This window comes from Antechinus flavipes, chromosome 6, assembly GCF_016432865.1.
Source record: "Antechinus flavipes isolate AdamAnt ecotype Samford, QLD, Australia chromosome 6, AdamAnt_v2, whole genome shotgun sequence".
Lineage (NCBI taxonomy): Eukaryota > Metazoa > Chordata > Mammalia > Dasyuromorphia > Dasyuridae > Antechinus > Antechinus flavipes.
The window spans coordinates 181,495,788-181,514,098 of record NC_067403.1 but is presented as its reverse complement, the minus strand read 5'-3'; the positions used below and the strand labels follow the sequence as shown (position 1 = coordinate 181,514,098).

At 36.4% G+C, this 18,311-nt stretch overlaps 1 protein-coding gene across 2 annotated transcripts; it reads left to right on the top strand.

Annotated features, from left to right (window-relative positions):
• The first annotated feature begins 313 nt into the window (after window positions 1-313).
• On the top strand, window positions 314-18,026 carry LOC127539839 (zinc finger protein OZF-like). 2 transcript variants are annotated; one of them, XM_051964224.1, is made up of 5 exons: window positions 314-406; window positions 1,059-1,150; window positions 4,430-4,556; window positions 6,408-6,503; window positions 17,711-18,026. In XM_051964224.1, exons 1-5 carry the CDS (start codon window positions 373-375, stop codon window positions 17,725-17,727), a joined length of 366 nt encoding a protein of 121 aa, XP_051820184.1. In that variant the 5' UTR covers window positions 314-372; the 3' UTR covers window positions 17,728-18,026. The 2 variants fall into 2 exon arrangements, with proteins under 2 accessions (XP_051820184.1, XP_051820183.1); XM_051964223.1 differs by having other exon boundaries at window positions 10,077-18,026.
• The last annotated feature ends 285 nt before the right edge of the window (window positions 18,027-18,311 follow it).

Genomic DNA, 18,311 nt, shown 5'->3' with positions numbered 1-18,311 from the left:
GAATTTATGGTTATCTTAGTATTCCTTAAGTCATAACGTGTGACTGTGAGTTCTTGGCCCCTCCTAGTGCTCTCATTCATTCTTAGGCATGACCAGCTCTTGGTAGATTCCAACAGGTCCCAGCCTATAATGCCAGAGAGCTAATTCCCAGCTGAGGACAAAGATCTAAGCCCCACAGTGCAAATCCCAGTTTCCTGCTTTGGAGCCAACAGAGCACAGCTTTGCTGTTCTTTCACCACAGCCTCAGTGCAGTACCTGATAGACGGGAGCCAGTCCTGGAGCTGCTGGGGATGTGGCAAGTCTTGACCATCTCGAAGGGTAGGGAGGATCGCTGTAAAATCAGAACAGTCATCAAGCAAGGAGGAAGTAACCATGGGAGACTTGGCCTTCGCCTCTGAGGAGAAAGGTGAGCCTTACCGAAGGGTGACAGTGAAGGGAGAAACGGCCTAATGTGTCAGAAGCATGTAAAGGAGGATTTTTGAGGGAATGGCCTGGAAGGGAAGGAAAGAATAAAAAGAGCAGTTCCCCTAACTTCCTTTTCTCTAGATCACTTGGTATACCCTTTTGTCTGGCTTAATTCCATTGGTCCCTCCAGGGAGTCAGTAAGCATTCATAAAGTGCTGTTGCCAAGAAAAAGGACTGGCAATGTGTAATAGAAGACCAGTTGAATATTTAACATGTAAAGGACTGCTTGCCATCTGGGGGAGGGGGTGGAGGGAGGGAAAATTCGGAACAGAAGCGAGTGCAAGGGATAATGTTGTAAAAAAATTACCCTGGCATGGATTCTGTCAATAAAAAGTTATTATAAAATAAAAGAAAAAAGAAGACCAGGTGAAGGGAGAAAGAATTCTCTGTGTACTTTATTAAGATGGCATTTCATGCCTTTTTTTTAGAAGCAAGGAGCAGCTCAGGAGGAAGGATTAAAAGAAGGGGGTTAGATGGGGAATTTGGGATGAAAGACTGATAGCACAGAAGAGCTGGGGAGTGAGGAAGTCCAGGATGCTAAGTGATCTTGGTGAAGGTTTATCTCCCTCTAGGACTTCTTTCTTCTTTTCCAGATAAGCGTCTTCAAGACTTTTCCTTTTTCCAAAACAAAAGAATAGAGGATGAGGAGGAAATGATTGCTGGGTTCATCACAGCCAGGGCTCAGGTAATTTCTTATTTGGTTGTCACTTTGTGCCATATCATTTCTCAGTGTATTCATCATTTCACTCTCTTCCTTGCAGTTATCACAGTTTACACATCTAGTCAGTTACTAAGTAGGAGGTAGGGATGGAGGGAGAGGGAGCATTTAAGCTAGAGAAAAGATTGTGGAAGAAGGTGATATCGTGCATTTGCTGTGAACCAGACACTATGCTAAGCAATGGGTATACAAAAATGTTATAAGACAGGATATGCAAAGAAAGTTACAACTCAGTCCCTGCCCACAAGAAGCTCACATTCTACTAGGGAAACAACATTCAAAAAAACTATATTTCAGAGGAAAGGCTCTACCATTAAGAGGGACTGGAGAAAGCCTCTTGTAGGAGGCAGGACCACCACTAAGACCTGGAGGAAACCATGAAGTAGAAAAGAGGGAGAACATTCTAGGCTTGAAGGATAGCCACTAAAAATTTATGACACAAAAGATGGCATGTCCTACGTGAGGAGCAGCAAAGAGGCCACTCTCATTGATCTGTGGACCAGACACAACTTCCTTCCCCACAATGCCATGGCTCCCTAATTAATGATAGAGAGTTTTAAAGTCAGGGGTTCTTAATCTTTTGTTGGCATCTAGGCATTCCAGTGAGGGCAATGGGCTCACTTCTTAGAATAATTTTTTTAAATAATTGAAGGATATGCAACATTTCAGTGAGAACGGTAATTTCCTTTTCCAATCTGTTCACAAACATCCTTTTCTCTCACCCTCATCTCTCCACAAATCACAGGTTCAGAATCCTTAATATAGATCATTAAAGTGGGAATGTTACTATAAATATAACAAAGAAGAAAATGAAAAATCTCTCCTCTGCACCCTCCTCCATTTCAAGGCTTTCCTTCAGTTGGAACATATACAGTGACAAGAAATCAAAGAAAACCACAGATGCAAAGAAAGCTACAGATGCTGAGAGACAGAAGAGAAACGGGAAGAGCAGGAGAGAATTTGTGGCCCTATGTTTTGGGAAGGCAATGGATAAGCCAGAGTGGTCAAAGGAGACTGACACGAGAAGAGCATTAAATGCTGCCCTCAGAGGAGCCATTAGGGAAAGAGGGAGGGGGTAGGAGGTAGGGATGGAAGGAGAGGGGGCATTTAAGCTAGAGAAAAGATTGAGGAAGAAGGTGATATCCCAGAATATTTCAGGTCTCTGAGAAAGGGACCAGACTCGTTCTGCTTTGATTTATAGCACAAAACCAGGAGGAATATGTGAAAATTAAAAGGCACTTAAGTGGAATAGTAGATGGGACTTCCTGGGTCCAGGTTCAGTGCTTTGAATTCACATCATACTTCTGACACATTCTGTGTATGGGATCCTGGACAGGTTGTTTGACCTTTCTTGACCTTCAAGATCATGTATCTCCCAAGTCCACTAGATTTTTTTGATGGCATCATTGTTCTAACTCCATAAAGGCTCAGCACATTGGGGAAATGGATGAAAACTCAAAAAAGTGTAGCCTAGTTGTCCCCAAAGCAAAAAATCAAGGCAATGGCAAAATGTGTGAGCCAGGGACGACACAGCAGCAATATGGACTTATCATAGAGTAGGTGTCTAAGTACTTATAGTTTTTCCCAGAAACTTTTTTTATAGCTATCATTTCCCAAAAGGAAGAAAACAAAAACAAACCCTCCATTATAAATATGTATACAATTCTCCATGCCAAACAATTCTTCACATTGGACATTCATAGAATAATGACACTTTTTATATTTTAAGTTCATCATGTCTGGCAGGAAGTGAATGGCATGTTTTGTCTTCAGCCTTCTGGATTCATGATTTTTCATTGCATTGATCAGTGTTCTAAAATCTTTCAAAGTTGTTTTCATCTATAATACATATAATTATAATTAATAGACTATTAATAGACTGGTCATTCTACAAATTGTCTTGGTTCTGCTCATTTCACACTGTATCAGGTCATGAGTCTTCCCAGTTTCTCCTGAAACTGGCCATTTCTTCATTTCTCTTGGCACAGTAATATGCCACTTCATTCATATGCCATCATTTATTTAGTTGTTCCCCATAGGAGACTTTCCCCTTAATTTCCAATTTTTGACTAGCAAGAAAAGAAATGTTATAAATATTTTTCAAAATATTGACCCTTTCCCCCTCTGTTTATTAGCTCTTCCAGTTCACATCTCCATCAAGAGTAAATCATTGTGCCTGTTTTCCCCAGCCCTTCCAGCATTCTCATTTTTCTCTTTTGTCAGTTTTACCAGCAAAAGACCATTTTCTTACACCATCCTTTTTTTGGTGATCTTTGAATCAATGAATACTGCCATCTTTGAAATTATGAAATTTCTAGCCAATAAAAGGATAATAGAAGGACACATAATGAGTATAAATAAACTGTGTAATGTTACCAATGAAGACTTGTGAATGGACCATCAGGATAGAGGTTGACAGATCTTTTAGGGAGAATGAGGGCTAAGATTAGATGCACAGCCCTGATTGTTCATTCCCTTGTCTGATGAGCCCTAGAAGAAGAGCAGTAGTTGCAGGACATAGTGCCTGGACACAAAGGTTTCATTTGGTTTGGTTTTGTTTTTCTGGGAAGATGGAGGCAAGGATCACAAAAGGTCCAATGGGTTACCATTTTCAGCATTCAGCAGAGTATTCCTTTTCTCACTTCACTGGAATGGTCACAGGTCTAATTGAAGGACTGAAGGAAATTTCTCCCTTGGAACATAACAAATAATATCACAAAGTAGAATTGGATTCACATTATTTGAGATTGTAATTGTATAAACTATAATTATTGTTTCTAGCCTAATGAAAATGTACATTGTGAATTTTAAGATTGGGATCCATTTCATAGGATTTGTCTCAAACTACCTGTGCAAAGAAAGGAGTGATCTATGGCAAAGAGCCATATACCTTCAGTAGCTGGAAAATGGGGAGGACTCTTAGTATGATTTGCCTTTTGTGGATTATTGCTTTCTGATTAAATCTGTGAGGAGTATCTTAATCCTTAATGGGGTGTGATTGCAGATGTCCGTGTCAGGACACATGGATCGATACTAGGGAATGATTTCTTTTAACATAGTTGACTATCAGGAAGGTGTGTACCAGTATGAGTGTTGGTTAAAGTTTGTGATTTTCTTAGGATCCATTTAGGAAAAATATTAAAACCATCAACTTCCTATGTAGTTTAATGTAAAAGAAGACATATGAGTGCATCAAGAAATGTTGGCTATGTGGTCCCTAGTTAAACAGGCACTTATTTGTTTCAGGAATTAGTATCATTTAGGGATGTTGCCATATACTTCACCCAGGAAGAGTGGAGCTATCTTCATTCAACTCAGAAGCATCTGTATTGGAATGTGATGCTGGAGAACTATGAGAACTTCATCTCACTGGGTAAGCAGAGCTCTGGCTTTGAAAGGGCCAAAAAGCTTCGATGAGGTTGGGCTGGCTCAGCAGGGCTATTTAAGAGCTCAGGGCATACATCTAGGGGAGAGGGTGGGGGTGTAGAGAGCCAGAACTCTGGAGAAGTATACTTGAAAGAAGTATACTTGAAACAAGGTATTAACCATTGTCTCAAAAATTCCTCCAAGTTATCTAGTTTATGTATACTTAGTACTTAGCTTGATGAAGTCATAATTATCTAGTTCATGCATATTCAATATGCTCTAATGATGTAATTATAATATGGTATACAAGAACTGGGGACAGGAAGTCAAACTGAAGTCAGACTGCAGACTACTGAGGGAGACTGGGTCAGACTATGACAGACTCTGACTGTGTAAGAGATAATAAAGACTTTGGACTTTATTCTTGTCCATTCTCATGGTGTCTGTCCTGCCAAGACCAAATCCCATCCAAAGGACCTCCAGAAAGCTAGCCCAAACATTACATGGGGAAAAGGAGGGGAAATTTTGGAATATAAGGTTTTGTAAGGGACAATGTTGAAAAATAAAAGGCTTTAATTAAAAAAAAAAAAAAAAAAAGAGTTCAGGGCATATGTGGAGAATCCTGAATCCAAATGATAGAAATCCCAGTTTCTATGCTCCCTGAAACCTGTAGTTAAAGATTCTGGCTAAAGTTCCAAGGTAATTGGGAGACAGTTTGCTTCAGGAAGTCCTTACACTTCCTCCGCTTGCCCCTTCCCCAAAGAAGGCTCCAGGTTCTTGGCCTGAACTTTTCCTTTACATGGATTTCACTCTTCCTAGACTGGAATTCCATGAGGCAAGCAGGAACTTTCTTAGCTAAACTTGCTATTTCCCTGGGCAATTCTTATAGCAGGCAGTAAGTACTAAATAAAATGATTAAGAAATTGAACACATACACACACAATCCAAGGGAAAATTTTTCAGGTTTGACCATACTTCCTTACTCAAAAATCTCCATTGGCTCCCTGTTGCCTCTAGGTTAAAATATAAAAGCCTTTGTTTGGCCTTTATAACGCAGCTCCAATGCACCATTCCGTGAATAGTACATGTTACCATCATGCATCATGATAATAATGATAATGACAGGAATCATTAGCATTTACATGGCTCTGAGATTCACAACAGCCCTTTTCTATCCAAGTCATCAGATTTGATTCTCATAAAAATCTGATGAGGTAGATGCTATCGTTAGTTTCAGTTTCCTCATATGTAAAGTTGGGATGAGAGAAAGTTAAGTGACTTACCTGGGGTCACATAGAATGTCTTCCCAGGATTAGCTTCCTGACTCTAGGCCTAGCATTCTGAGGTACCTCTTGGTTGTCTAATTTACTGGTTTTGTTGTCTTAATCTCACTTAGGAGATTCTGCCTCCTTTCTCCATACCTTTGTATAACTTAGCTCATTTCACTTCCTAAATAAGGCCTGCTGCTACTGACTTCTTCCTGAAATTCTTTTTTTTTTTCCTAAAGTTTATATTGACATCTATGCATACATGTTTCCTTTGATAAAATGGAAGTTTCTTGGGGGCATTGGTTAGTCACAATACCTAGGCATAATTAGTTCTTTATAAATGTCTAAGTTACTCAATCTTATTTGAGATATATAGAAAGAGCCTTACTTTCTTAAAAGTAGACTGAATGAACTATTTTCTGAATCTAAAATCTAAAGATTTTTAACCCATATTACCTTGGAATATGCAATAATATGTTCTTGAGAGACTTCTTGTACTTTTTAGCTATTCTCTTTTCCATGAATAAAGTTAAATTCTTAAATAATTTTCGGTCCCCTGGCATTTTCCCTATTTATATTTCCATTTATAGGGCTTCCCGTTTCTAAATTGGACATGCTTTCCTTGTTGAAGAGAGAAAAGTCTTCATGGAAACCAGGAGAAGACAATCTACAAGCTTCTTGTCCAGGTGAGTTCATCATGGCACTGACACCTTAATTGGCCACATCAGGGCTACACCTTGACACAGTTGGACAAGTCTCAAGGTCTCTGGGGAAGATTTAGTCTTCCTCTTTCACAAGAATTTAATCTTATACTCAAGAGCATCCCCTTTTCAGGAAATATGCTCTCAGATTTTCAGGAAATGCTTCTTATTTTTTGGTTGAATTTTTAAACAATTTGAAATTTCATAGTTATCGATAATAATTATTCAATAATCACCAATAAAAACAAATATTCAGACAACTGTAAAATAAATTTCATGCATCAAAATATTCACTTTCCATACTTCTTAAATATAGAATAAATAACAGACACATTCAGACACACAGAGATGATCATATCTGTATCTGAAGTAGTGTAGCATGTTTCTTTATAAATTCCTTTGTGGTTGGTCAGGTGTTGATCAGTCTTTCAAGATTTTTTTCTCTACGTTATTGTTACAATATAAATTGTTCTTGTTCTGCTTCACTCTGCATTATTTCACACTAATCTTTCCAGGTTTCTCTAAAATTCTTATCATATTTCTTGACACCACAAAAAGAACTGCTGTAAATATTTTTGTACATATGAGTCCCTTTTTTTCTATTGTCCTCTTTGGGATACAGTCCTTACAATAATATTACTGGATATGAACACTTTTATAAATCTTGGGCATAGTTACACATTGTTCTCCAGAATAGTTAGATTAGTTCACAACTCCACTAGCAGTATATTAATTACTTGTTTTCCCACAGCCCCTCCAGCATTTGTCATTTTTCCTTTTTTTTTTTTTTTTTTTTTTTTTTTTTTTTTTTTTTTTGGTAACCTTTGCTAATAAGATGGGAGAATGATAGATCTTATGTTTTAAATTGCTATTAACTAATTTTAGGAATTTAGAACTTGATTGATTAGATTTTTTTGTCTGAAAACTGCCTATTCATATCTTTGAAATTTATAAGAATAAAAGCAATTCCCCAGCTGGTAAATGCTTAGTCAAGTCTCTATATATTTTAGAATTAAGATCCTTATCAGTGAAACTTGCTACAAATATTTTTTTTCTTATTTACTTTTTCTTTGCTTTTTTTTTCCTTGGGGGAAAGGAGGAAGAATGGAAACTTAGTTTGATCTAATCAGAATTGTCCATTTTAGCTCCTGTCAGTCTCCCTCACTTGTCAGATCTATGGGTAGGGAAAGAGTTCAGGATCAATTTCTTTCATGCTTCTTCAGTTTAGTTATCATAACACCTTTTATGTGTATATCACGTACATATTTGGAATTTATCGATATAGAGAGTAAGATGTTCTCTAGTTTCTGCCAGATTGCTTTCCAGTTTTCCTAAAAATTACTGTTGCATACTGCTTTTTTTATCCCAATAGCTAGGATCTTTTAAGCCCAATAATTCTTAAATGTTTTGCTTTTACATTTCTAAGACTGAAATGAAGTTTTCACAGCTTAAAATGTACTTGTGTCATTGATGGTGGCATAACAAACTAATCTAGAGAACTAGGGAATGCATAAAAATTTGTTTTATTACCCACATTCAAAAGCAGTATTAGGCTACAAAGTACAATGTTATACTAATTCTATTGTAGTCAAAAAATCCAAAATTTAAACTTTGGCTTTGTAGAAAGACAATGGATTAGGAAAGAACCAGTTACATTAAAACCAAGAAGGTTTTTTAAAAATCTATATATTTCTGAGTGCAGATTAAAATTCTTTTTATTTTTTTTTTTGGAGGGGGCACATAACTATTGTGGACATGTTTCATAAATATAATGAATATTGTATTTTTTTGCCTTTTCAATGAGTGGGGGAGGAAATGGAGGAAGGGAGAGAATTTGGAACTGAAAATAAAAACAGTTTACATCATTACAGTTTCTAGGACCAATTTCTGTCACAGTGGAAGAGCTAAGCTACTATGATAAAACATCTCAGAAGAAAAACTTAGGTGTATATTTTATGGGAAAAAATGGCAGTGCAACCTAGTCACTATTGTGTGGGATTTAGAAGACCCTTACCCAAAATGACTATTCTGACATCACTCAAAATAGAAAGCAGAAAGTTGTTTATTAAATCTCCAGAGGATGAGCCATTCCATTGTGAGATAAGGGAAAGAGAAAGCTCATGATAAGAAGGCTAAAAATTAGCAAAAATACACAGCTTTTATAGGTTCTGTTACAAGAGATTAAATCATAAATTGGGGAGCATTGAGAAATAGGTGCCCTCTCCCCTAATTGAATGTTAAACATTGGGGTGCCAAAAGTAGATCAGAACAGAATGCTTTCAGTTTCCCTGGTTCCAAGAGGAACCATCCATCAGACCTTCAAACTTCAGATTATTGAGCTGATGTCATTTAGTAATCTAAATATTGATAATATTGAACAAGGATAAACATCATTTCTGGTTAAGTAAATATTGGCTAGCACACACCATACTTATGTAGGTCACAGAGACATAGAAATAATAATAATAAAGATAAAATGCAGAAAAAGAATTTAAACATTCTTGTAAATTCACTTTATCTCTCTATTCCACACACTATCAAACCTCATTTTTAGTAACTAAAGAGTTTAAGCAGATTTAAAGTATTGCAAAGTATTAATTATGGTTCAATAATTTATTGCATAAATTACTGAAATAAATATGGTAGACAAAAATGAGGACATTCTCTAAGAACTTTGTCCCAAAATACACCATCTTTAATTTCTTTTTGAAGATTTTTCAGAAATGCTGGTATTCAAAAATCCCCTTATGCTTAGACTTCTTACTATTTAAGTTTATAAAGTTGTCAGATTTCATAACTATTCAAATTATTTTTTCAATAAACAATCATTTGCTTTCTCTTTACTGAGAGGAAAAGGAAAACAATCTTTGTAACATACCTGCATAATCTTGCAAACAAATTCTTATACTGACCATGTTCATATCTGTCGTCCCTCTGTCAGAAAGGTAATATCTTTCATTGGTCCTTTGATATCATGAATGATCATTGTATTGGTCATGATTCTTAAGAATTTCAAAATCGTTTATTTTTAGTGTTGTTACTGTATAAAGTATAGTCTTAGTTCTGCCTATTTCACTCTACGTGTTTTCCCATGTTTTTCTGAAACCATCCTCTTTACCATTTCTTAAAATATACAATATCTAATTATATTCACAGGCCACAATTTGTTCAAGTATTCCTTAACTGACATCTTCTTTGTTTACAGTTCTTTGTCTCCTCAAAATGAGGAGATACACACACACACACACACACACACACACACACACACACACACACACACACATATACACACACACTTATATATTTATAACCATCCTATAATGTTTCATTGGATATTATTTTTAATGACATTCAGTTATATATGTGATTAAATGTCAACGTTTATCTATCCTTAGCTTCAATTGTGGCCCCCTCCCAACTTTTTTTTAACCATATCTAGGTTGACCATTGTTCTTATTGATGGATGAGACAGAAGCTAAATTTAGTCCTAAATCAGGATTTCTCCCTTTCCCCCACATAATAATCAACAGCATCTAGTGACTTTAAAATTTCTTTCAGATTCCTTTAGTGAGATCTGGTTTGAAACCCTGGATTCAAGTCCAATACAAGACACTGGAAGCCTTTTCTTAGATGATACTCCTACATCAAACAGTAGTCTCTGGCTATCCAAGAAGAGAGAAGATGGAAGATGTGATGTCAGTTCAGAGGAAGGAAAGATGATCAGGGAGACATCATCCAGACAATTAATAAATACTTACAGAACATCTTTTAAGAAAGAGAGTATATCTCAGTGTAATACATTTGGGAGGCATTTTCTTTTGGGATCAGTCTTTGATGCACTATGGAAAGAAACTGTATGGGGAAATATCCAAAAATATATGGCACTTGAAAAGAGCTTTAGGGATTTTTCAGACCTTATTCCAAGTAATATAGTTTCCTTAGGGAAGAACTTTTCTAAATATGAAAAATGGAAAAAACCCTTCAGTTACCACTCAAACTTAATTAGATTTCATAGAACACATGGGGAAGAACTGCAAGAACACAATGAATGTGGTGAAACCTTTTTCAGAAGATCAAATCATGTTGGACATCAGACATTTCATATTGAGGAGAAACATGACCAGTGCAATAAATATTGGAGAATCTTAAGCCACGGGGAAAGTTTGACTGAACATAGGAGTACTTATGTTGGAGTGAAACCTTTTCAATGTAATGAATGTAGGAAAGCCTTCAATCAGAGGGAACAACTCATTTATCATCAAAGAACTCATACTAGTGAGAAACCCTTTGAATGTACTGAATGTGGAAAGGCCTTCAACCGAAGGGCAAACCTTATTAGACATCAAAGAACTCATACTGGAATCAAACCCTTTGAATGTAATGATTGTCAGAAAACCTTTAGCCAGAGAGGACATCTCATTTATCATCAAAGAATTCATACTGGAGAGAAACCCTTTGAATGTAGGGAATGTGGGAAAGCCTTCAGCAGGAGAGCTGCTCTTATTACACATCTGAGAACTCATACTGGAGAGAGACCTTTTGCATGTAATGAATGTGGGAAAGCCTTCAGTGAAAGAAGAGACCTTGTTACTCATCAGAGGACTCATACTGGAGAGAAACCCTTTGAATGTAATGAATGTAGGAAAGCCTTCAGTCAAAGGGGACACCTCATTTTTCATCAAAGAATTCATACTGGAGAGAAACCCTTTGAATGTAGCAAATGTGGAAGAGATTTCAGCCAGAAGGGACACCTTATTAGACATCAGAGAATACATACTGAAGTGAAACCTTTAGAATGCAATGACGGAGGGAAAACTTTTGATGAGAGGACAGACCTCATTTGTCATTAGAAAATTCAGACTTGGGAGGGGATGCCTAATTAAACACAAGAGAACTCATAAGAAATTGAAACCAATTCTTTCACCAAGAATTAATGCCTATTGATTGGGAGATAGGTAAATAAATTTTGGTAGCTAAATATGGAATATTATTTTTTGTCAGAAACACTGAATATCATCAAGTTCTTAAATCAAATTTATGAGTAGAGGAAAAGTATAAATCTGCTACTCTGGGGGATATCTCTCCAGCAGACTCACAAGAAAAGGATGTTATGTTTTTAGGAGAAAAGGGGAAGGAGCTTACAGTAGATAATTTGCTAGCTGCTCTTGGCAATCTCAACAAGAAAAACCACTTCATTCTAGCTGTTTTGCCCTTCATGCCATGAATTCCATGGAAGGGGTAGGGACTACTTTGGGACTAGTCTGGCTCAAGCTGACTTTGTTTACAAGGCAAAGTCCCAGGGTAGAGACTTAGTGTGGCTCAGCTCAACTTAATAGAAATTATCTTAAAGGTAGGAATATAAGGACATTACTAGAATTCTGGCATTATTAAGATCATTAAAAGGTAGTGGCAGTTAATATTGTATTTGATTTTAATAATTTTTTATCAATATAATTCAGAGAAATTTGTATGAACTTATCAAAATGAGAGGCAATTAGGTGACAAAATGGATAGAATACTGGTGCTGGAATCAGGCAGCCTTCCAGCCTCAGACACTTACTAGCTATGTGACCCTGGCCAAGTCACTTAACCTCTGCCTTAATCCACTGGAGAAGGAAATGGCAAACTCCTCAGTATACTTGCCATGAAAACCCCTGGGACAGTATGATCCACAAGATCACAAGGAGTTGAATGCAACAATGAATGAACAACAAATGCAGAATAAAGTGTTCAGAGCTAGAAAAATAATATTCATGATTAGTACAACATTGTAAATGGAACAAACAGTGAAACAAATGGAACAGTAAAACAGCAAAAAGCCCTAAATACTGTGTAATTAAAGTGACACCTTGACAGTTAAGAATATGTATCTGCCTCACCACTTTTTCCAGAGATATGAAATTATAGATATGCAACACTATTTTAAAAGAACAGGTAATGCTAAAAGTCACTCCATTATCATTCTTGACAGGATTACTTGACTGGCAGATCAAAGGGAATATCATACAGGATTTATCTAGGTTTTAGCTAAGCATTTTATATGTCCTGCTAATTTTATGGAAAACAGATGTTTTAAACATCAGTATAGTTAAAATGGATCAGACATGGAGTCAAGAGGACCCCAGTTCAAATTTGGCTTCAGACACTTATTAGCTGTGTGACCCTGAGCAAGTTGCTTAACCCTATTTGACTCAGTTTCCTCACCTATAAAATAAACTGGAAAAGGAAAGGACAAACAGTTCCACTATCTTTGCCAAGAAAATCCCAAATGGAGTTACAAAGAGGCAAAACTGAAAACAAATGAACAACAAAATATATATGGAAGCTCTAGATGTATAGAGAAGTACCCTGTAGAGAGATGTGTAGATATGATCTGATGTCTGGTATATCAACAGTGCTGTAGTCCAGCACAATAGCTAAATGTAGGAGCAAGTAAACCCTAGAGCATCACAAAGCTTTTGTTCAGGTACAGCTCTTTTATCCAGTTGTAAAAGTTTCCAGAAAGGACTTTATCTGCCTCTTTAAATATTGAGTTTGTGAGTAAGTGATTCAGAGCAATTAGTTGCTGTGTCTTGTAGGAAGAAAGGTTATCCTTCAAGTTTATCTGACCAGTTTGACTCCTTTCCATGAAATGTTATTAACAGAAAGATGATTATAAGTAAGGAATAGAAAAATCACATTTACAGAAGCAAATTGAAATTGAAAAATGTATACAGGCTAGAATATATCAGAAAATGAAGAATTGATGTATTTCTTGACTTAGGTAATTTGCTTTCATTGGGAAAGAGGCCCAGATCTCACCAAAGGAAAAGTTCCCCAAAGTTTTTAGGGATAGTAGCTAGAAATTAAGGATGTAATTTTGCAGTCAGTCCTAAGAGTCTGGTATCACCTGCGCTTCTAAAAAAGTTTTGAGTAAAATCCTTCTGCCATATATGGCAACTTGTTAAGAGTGTGTGTGTACGTGCAAGCGCTCTCCACCTATCCAGCTTTGAAAAAAGAAAGAACAAATAATGGTCAAACAAAACAAATCTCCGCCCCCCTTGACCATATCAAAACATATGACTCATTCTGCTCCCTGAATCCAACACCTCTGTCTAGAAAAGAGTTGATCAGAATTCTTTACTTTTCAAAAGTAGTTTGTCTTTACAATATTGTTATCATATAAGTTGTTCAACCTGGTCCTATTTATTTCACTCTGAATCAGTTCATACAAATCTTTCCAGGTTTCTCTGAAATCATCCCTTTCACCATTTCTTAGGCACAATTCAATCACATGTATAATATGTTCAGCCATTCCCCCAAATGACCATCACTACTAAAAAAGCTATCAGTATTTTTGTATATATGGGTCCTTTCCCCCTTTGGTCTTTTGGGGTAAAAATGTTTAGTAGTGTTTGCATTCTTTCCAAAAATTAGGAGAGTTTCACTCACTAGCTAGAATTGACATTCTTAAAAGTAACATATAAATTGTATTCCTCTAGTAGAGGTAAGATGTTTCTATTTTGTTCCTTGAATGCCAGCACTAACCACAATGCTTATGACATTTCAGCCCTTTAATAAATGGAGAGGAGACAGCTAGGTAGAACACAGTAGATAGAGCACCAACCCTGAACTCAGGAGACCTGAGTTTAAATCTGGTCTCAGACATTTAACACTTCCTAGCTGTGTGGCAAGTCACTAAAACTCAAATAAATAAAATAAAAATTGGGTAAATTTTGTTAATCTGATTAAGCTGTTAACCTGAAGGAATCTCATACTAAATAATTCTGATACTAAATGCTATAATTCTGATACTCAGTAAAAAATTTTTTAAAACAACCCTTTAAATATAACTAATGTAGGAAAACTTTTAATTCCAACTCCTTGAGAAGCACTACTGAATTGATGTGGAAAATAAGTACCAGATATATTGACTATGTTATGACCTCAAGGTTGTTAAGTCTATATCACAGGCTTTGTGCTAGAGATGAATGTGTTGATTGATACCCATGGTTAAACACCTACTCTATGCCACCCGTTGTGCTAGACACAGGATTCAAAGGGAAAAAAAAAAAAAAAGAACCCATACTTATTCTAAAAGAACTTATATCCTGTCAGAGGAGACCACAAGTACAAATATAATGATGCACAGAGTAACAAATTCATACAAAATGTCTTGATAGAAAGGGCACTAGCAGATGGAAGGAAAGAAGTAAGGAAACAAGTATTTACTATGTTCCAGGCATTGTACTAAGTACTTGACAGCAACTCATTTCATCTTCACAACAACCCTGGGAGGCAGGTGTTATTGTTTCTGTTTTACTGTTGAGGAAATTGAGGCAGAGACTAAATGATTTGCCCAGGATCATATGTTTAGTATCAGAGGCTTAATCTGAACTCAAGTCCTCCTTACTCTAGACCCAAAACTCTACTACAAAACCTAGAAAACGGAAATAAGGAGATTCAGTGAAATAACAAGTGAGAAACAAGTCTGTTTTTCTGTGTCTTTTTCTTCAGTTTCACTTGTGGACAATAAATGTCCATCAAATCCCATCAAGAATGGGATATGACCAGTGCAAGATCTTAGAAATAGGAGATGCTATCAGAGATACTGTCAGAGAGGATGATAGTTCAGCTAGGTTGAAAAATCTAGAGAGCAGTAATGTATGATGAATCTGGAAAGATGGATTGGGGTCAGATTTCTAAAGGTTTTATTACTTATGTTATCTAAATCTGTTTTAAACAGTACCAAATCACTTCAATGACCATAGCTTTATAGTACACTTTGAGATCTGGTTTTATCGCCCTTCTTCCCTCTTTTTTTTTTTTTAAATTACCTCCAAGGTTCTTTATTTTTTGTTCCTGTATATAGATTTCATTATTTTTCTAGGTGTGTGAAATATTTAGTACCTTACCGAACTTCTTTAAAAAAAAAAAAAAAAAAAAAAAAAAGTTACTCACATGGCATTCTCATTTTTTTTTTTTAAATATTGGCTCAACATACCCTTGGAGCAATTAACTTTCCCCCTAGTTATTTAAATCTATCTTTTTTTTCCTGCAAAGAATATTTTATAGTTGCATTTAATGTAACATTGCATGTTATTATACTACCAAGTATATTATAGCTTTGTGGCTATTTTGAATAAAATTCTTCTATATAGCTCTTCTTCAGAGAGTCATCTAATATCATAGATTTTATATAACATTCATTTTTTGAGTTCCAAATTCTCTCCTTCCCTTTTGAGAAGCCAAATATTAAGAAGGCAAGCACTATGATATCCACTATACATGTGAAGATATGCAAAATGTTTTAAAGACAAAAGAGGGAGGAAATATGTAAGTGATTAATACATGAAAAACTGAAAATGTAATACAATGGACATCACTTAAAAGGATAGGTTTGGGAGTTTCTTCTTATCTTCTTTTGAGCCATGCTTATTCCTTATTATTTTGCAACATTTAATTTTGATTCAAGGGAGGAATGTTCTCTCAATTTACATAGATATAGTCATTGTGAATATTGTTTCTTGATCCTGCTAATTTCACTCTGCATTGGTTCATGTAGATCCTTCCATGCTCCCCTATTCATAGCATTCATAATTTCTTCTAGGATAGTCATATGCCATTACATTCATGCACCACAAATTGTTTAGTCCTTGTCCAAATAGATGAGCATCTATTTGTTTTTTATTCCTCCATGTTGCAAAAAACATATAATTATAGTAAGGATAAGCTCTGATAAAAATAATGAAATTATGCGTTAAGCACTGTGCTAAGGTAAGAATACATAGAAAAAAAACATGAAACAAACCAATGATTTCAAGTTCACTGTCTAATAGAAAGACAACATGTATATCACTATACACATATAAGATATCAACAGTGAAAATGGGAGATAATCTCAGAGGAAAGGCACAATTTAAGCCAAGCCGTGAAAGAAGCCAAGGGGCAGAAGTGAGGAGGGAGAGATTTCCAGACGTGGGGGTGACCAGTGAAAAGGCACCAATGACTTGTTCATGATGAGGAACTGCTGGCTCTTTCTGATCACTATTTCCTTTTCTAGATTTTCAAATTGTCTTTTTAGCAATGCATTCTGGGATTCCACTGCTTCCATTGTTAAAACCAGAATAGCATTTGAATATCTTGATGTCCAGCAGCACGTCTCCCATTTTCCAAGACTCATCATCTCTGGTAGAGGCATAAGAATCCCATCTGTTAAGTATCCATTTTCTCAAAGATAGGTGACTTGAACTCACTGAGAGCAGCTAGGATCTATTGATTTCAGATGCTGTGTGCCTATCTCCTGTTATTCAGTCAACTAGCATTTATTAAGTGCCTACTATATAGCCTCCATGCTTAGCATAGTGCTTGGATTTCAGCTTAACACCAAAGAAAGCCAGGAAGTAGAGATGAGGGAAAATGTCCAAGTTATGGAAAAGAGCCAAAGAAAACATCAAAAGCTCTTTTCCATATGCTCTCTCCAGCTACTTCCAGGATGGAGATCTCAGTTCATCCATAATGTAGGTGCCATGAACAGAAATGGTGAGAGGGGAAGAACTTCCTCCCTTGCTCCAAGAAACGAGTCTGTTTTTCTGTGTCTTTTTCTTCAGTTTCAGTTGTGGACAGTAAATGCCCATCAAATCTGGGAGTCTGAGCCACAGCAATTACAGAGACAAGACTGTAGGCAGAATTTGCAGCAGGCCAGCCTGAAAGAGAAGCATAGAGAAGCCAGAATGCCTGGGAATCAAGCCTAAAGTTGATTTGAACTTTTAATTAAGATTGTGTATGCTATAGGAATTGATATAAGCTTTGAACCTTATCTCCTTTCTCTCCCCCAGAAACTGAACCTATGGGGAGCTGGGGATAATGCCTTTCACATGTTAGTGGACTGAAATTTTGTATTTGTGATTATACCTCTGAAGAAGTTATTTCTTTGTCAAAGGTTAAAAGGTACTTGGAGGGAAGAAGGGAAAGAAGGATGTTCATAACCAAATTCACTATCTCTGAGAGGTCTAAAAAGACTGATTGGAAAGGTGGGAAAAGACCAAGTTATGAAGGAATCTATCATTGGCTCCGATTGAAAACAAATTTAAAAATGACTAGTATTATCTTTGATCATGAGCACAGGGAATGTATCCATTTAGATTTGTTCCTGCTCCCTCCCTCCATGGACCCCTTTATAGACACCTAAGATCTATATTCTTGACCACTAGATGTCACTGCGAGATAAAGCAGGAAAAGGCTTGGCTACAAGGAAGATGGAAGATCTCTTCCCACAGAGAAGTCCTTGGACACTCCCAAATATATAGTAAATGAACCAAATCCGGGAAGAACAGGTACACACAATGGGACTGTCAGTACTGGGAAAAGAACAGGAACCAGTCAAAATAATGATATGAAATGTTAACAGATAATGCTATCCTTGCATTACTGCCTTTCCCATGTGAAAGAGCAAGTTTTCTCTGTGATATAAAGATCTTACTTGTTTGAATAAACTATTAAGTCTAATATTGCATCTTGACTCCCCTATCCCGAGCTCTTTCCTTTATTCTACTTGTTTTTCCTCACTGCCTCGCCAGGCACCCCATCCCAGCTGCTGGCAAGTGGCACCTGAACAGAGACTTGAGAGACATTGAAGGAGAAAGAGACAAGGCAGTACTTTACCACCTGGAGCTCCATGAATTATGAAGGATAAGGAAATTTTGTTGGTCACAGCTTATTTGAGGATTTTCTTTCACTTTTTTATTGATATGTAACAAATACATTCAAAGCGATCAATATTTATAGGACCTTAAAAGATGAATTGGGGGAGAG

What these genes read in the sequence shown, in the direction of transcription:
- LOC127539839 (XM_051964223.1), top strand. Translation starts at nt 373, where the DNA reads ATGGGAGACTTGGCCTTCGCCTCTGAGGAGAAAG. An exon ending in CTTCGCCTCTGAGGAGAAAG is followed by an intron (nt 407 to 1,058) that starts GTGAGCCTTACC and finishes CTTCTTTTCCAG; the next exon opens with ATAAGCGTCTTCAAGACTTT. An exon ending in TCATCACAGCCAGGGCTCAG is followed by an intron (nt 1,151 to 4,429) that starts GTAATTTCTTAT and finishes TATTTGTTTCAG; the next exon opens with GAATTAGTATCATTTAGGGA.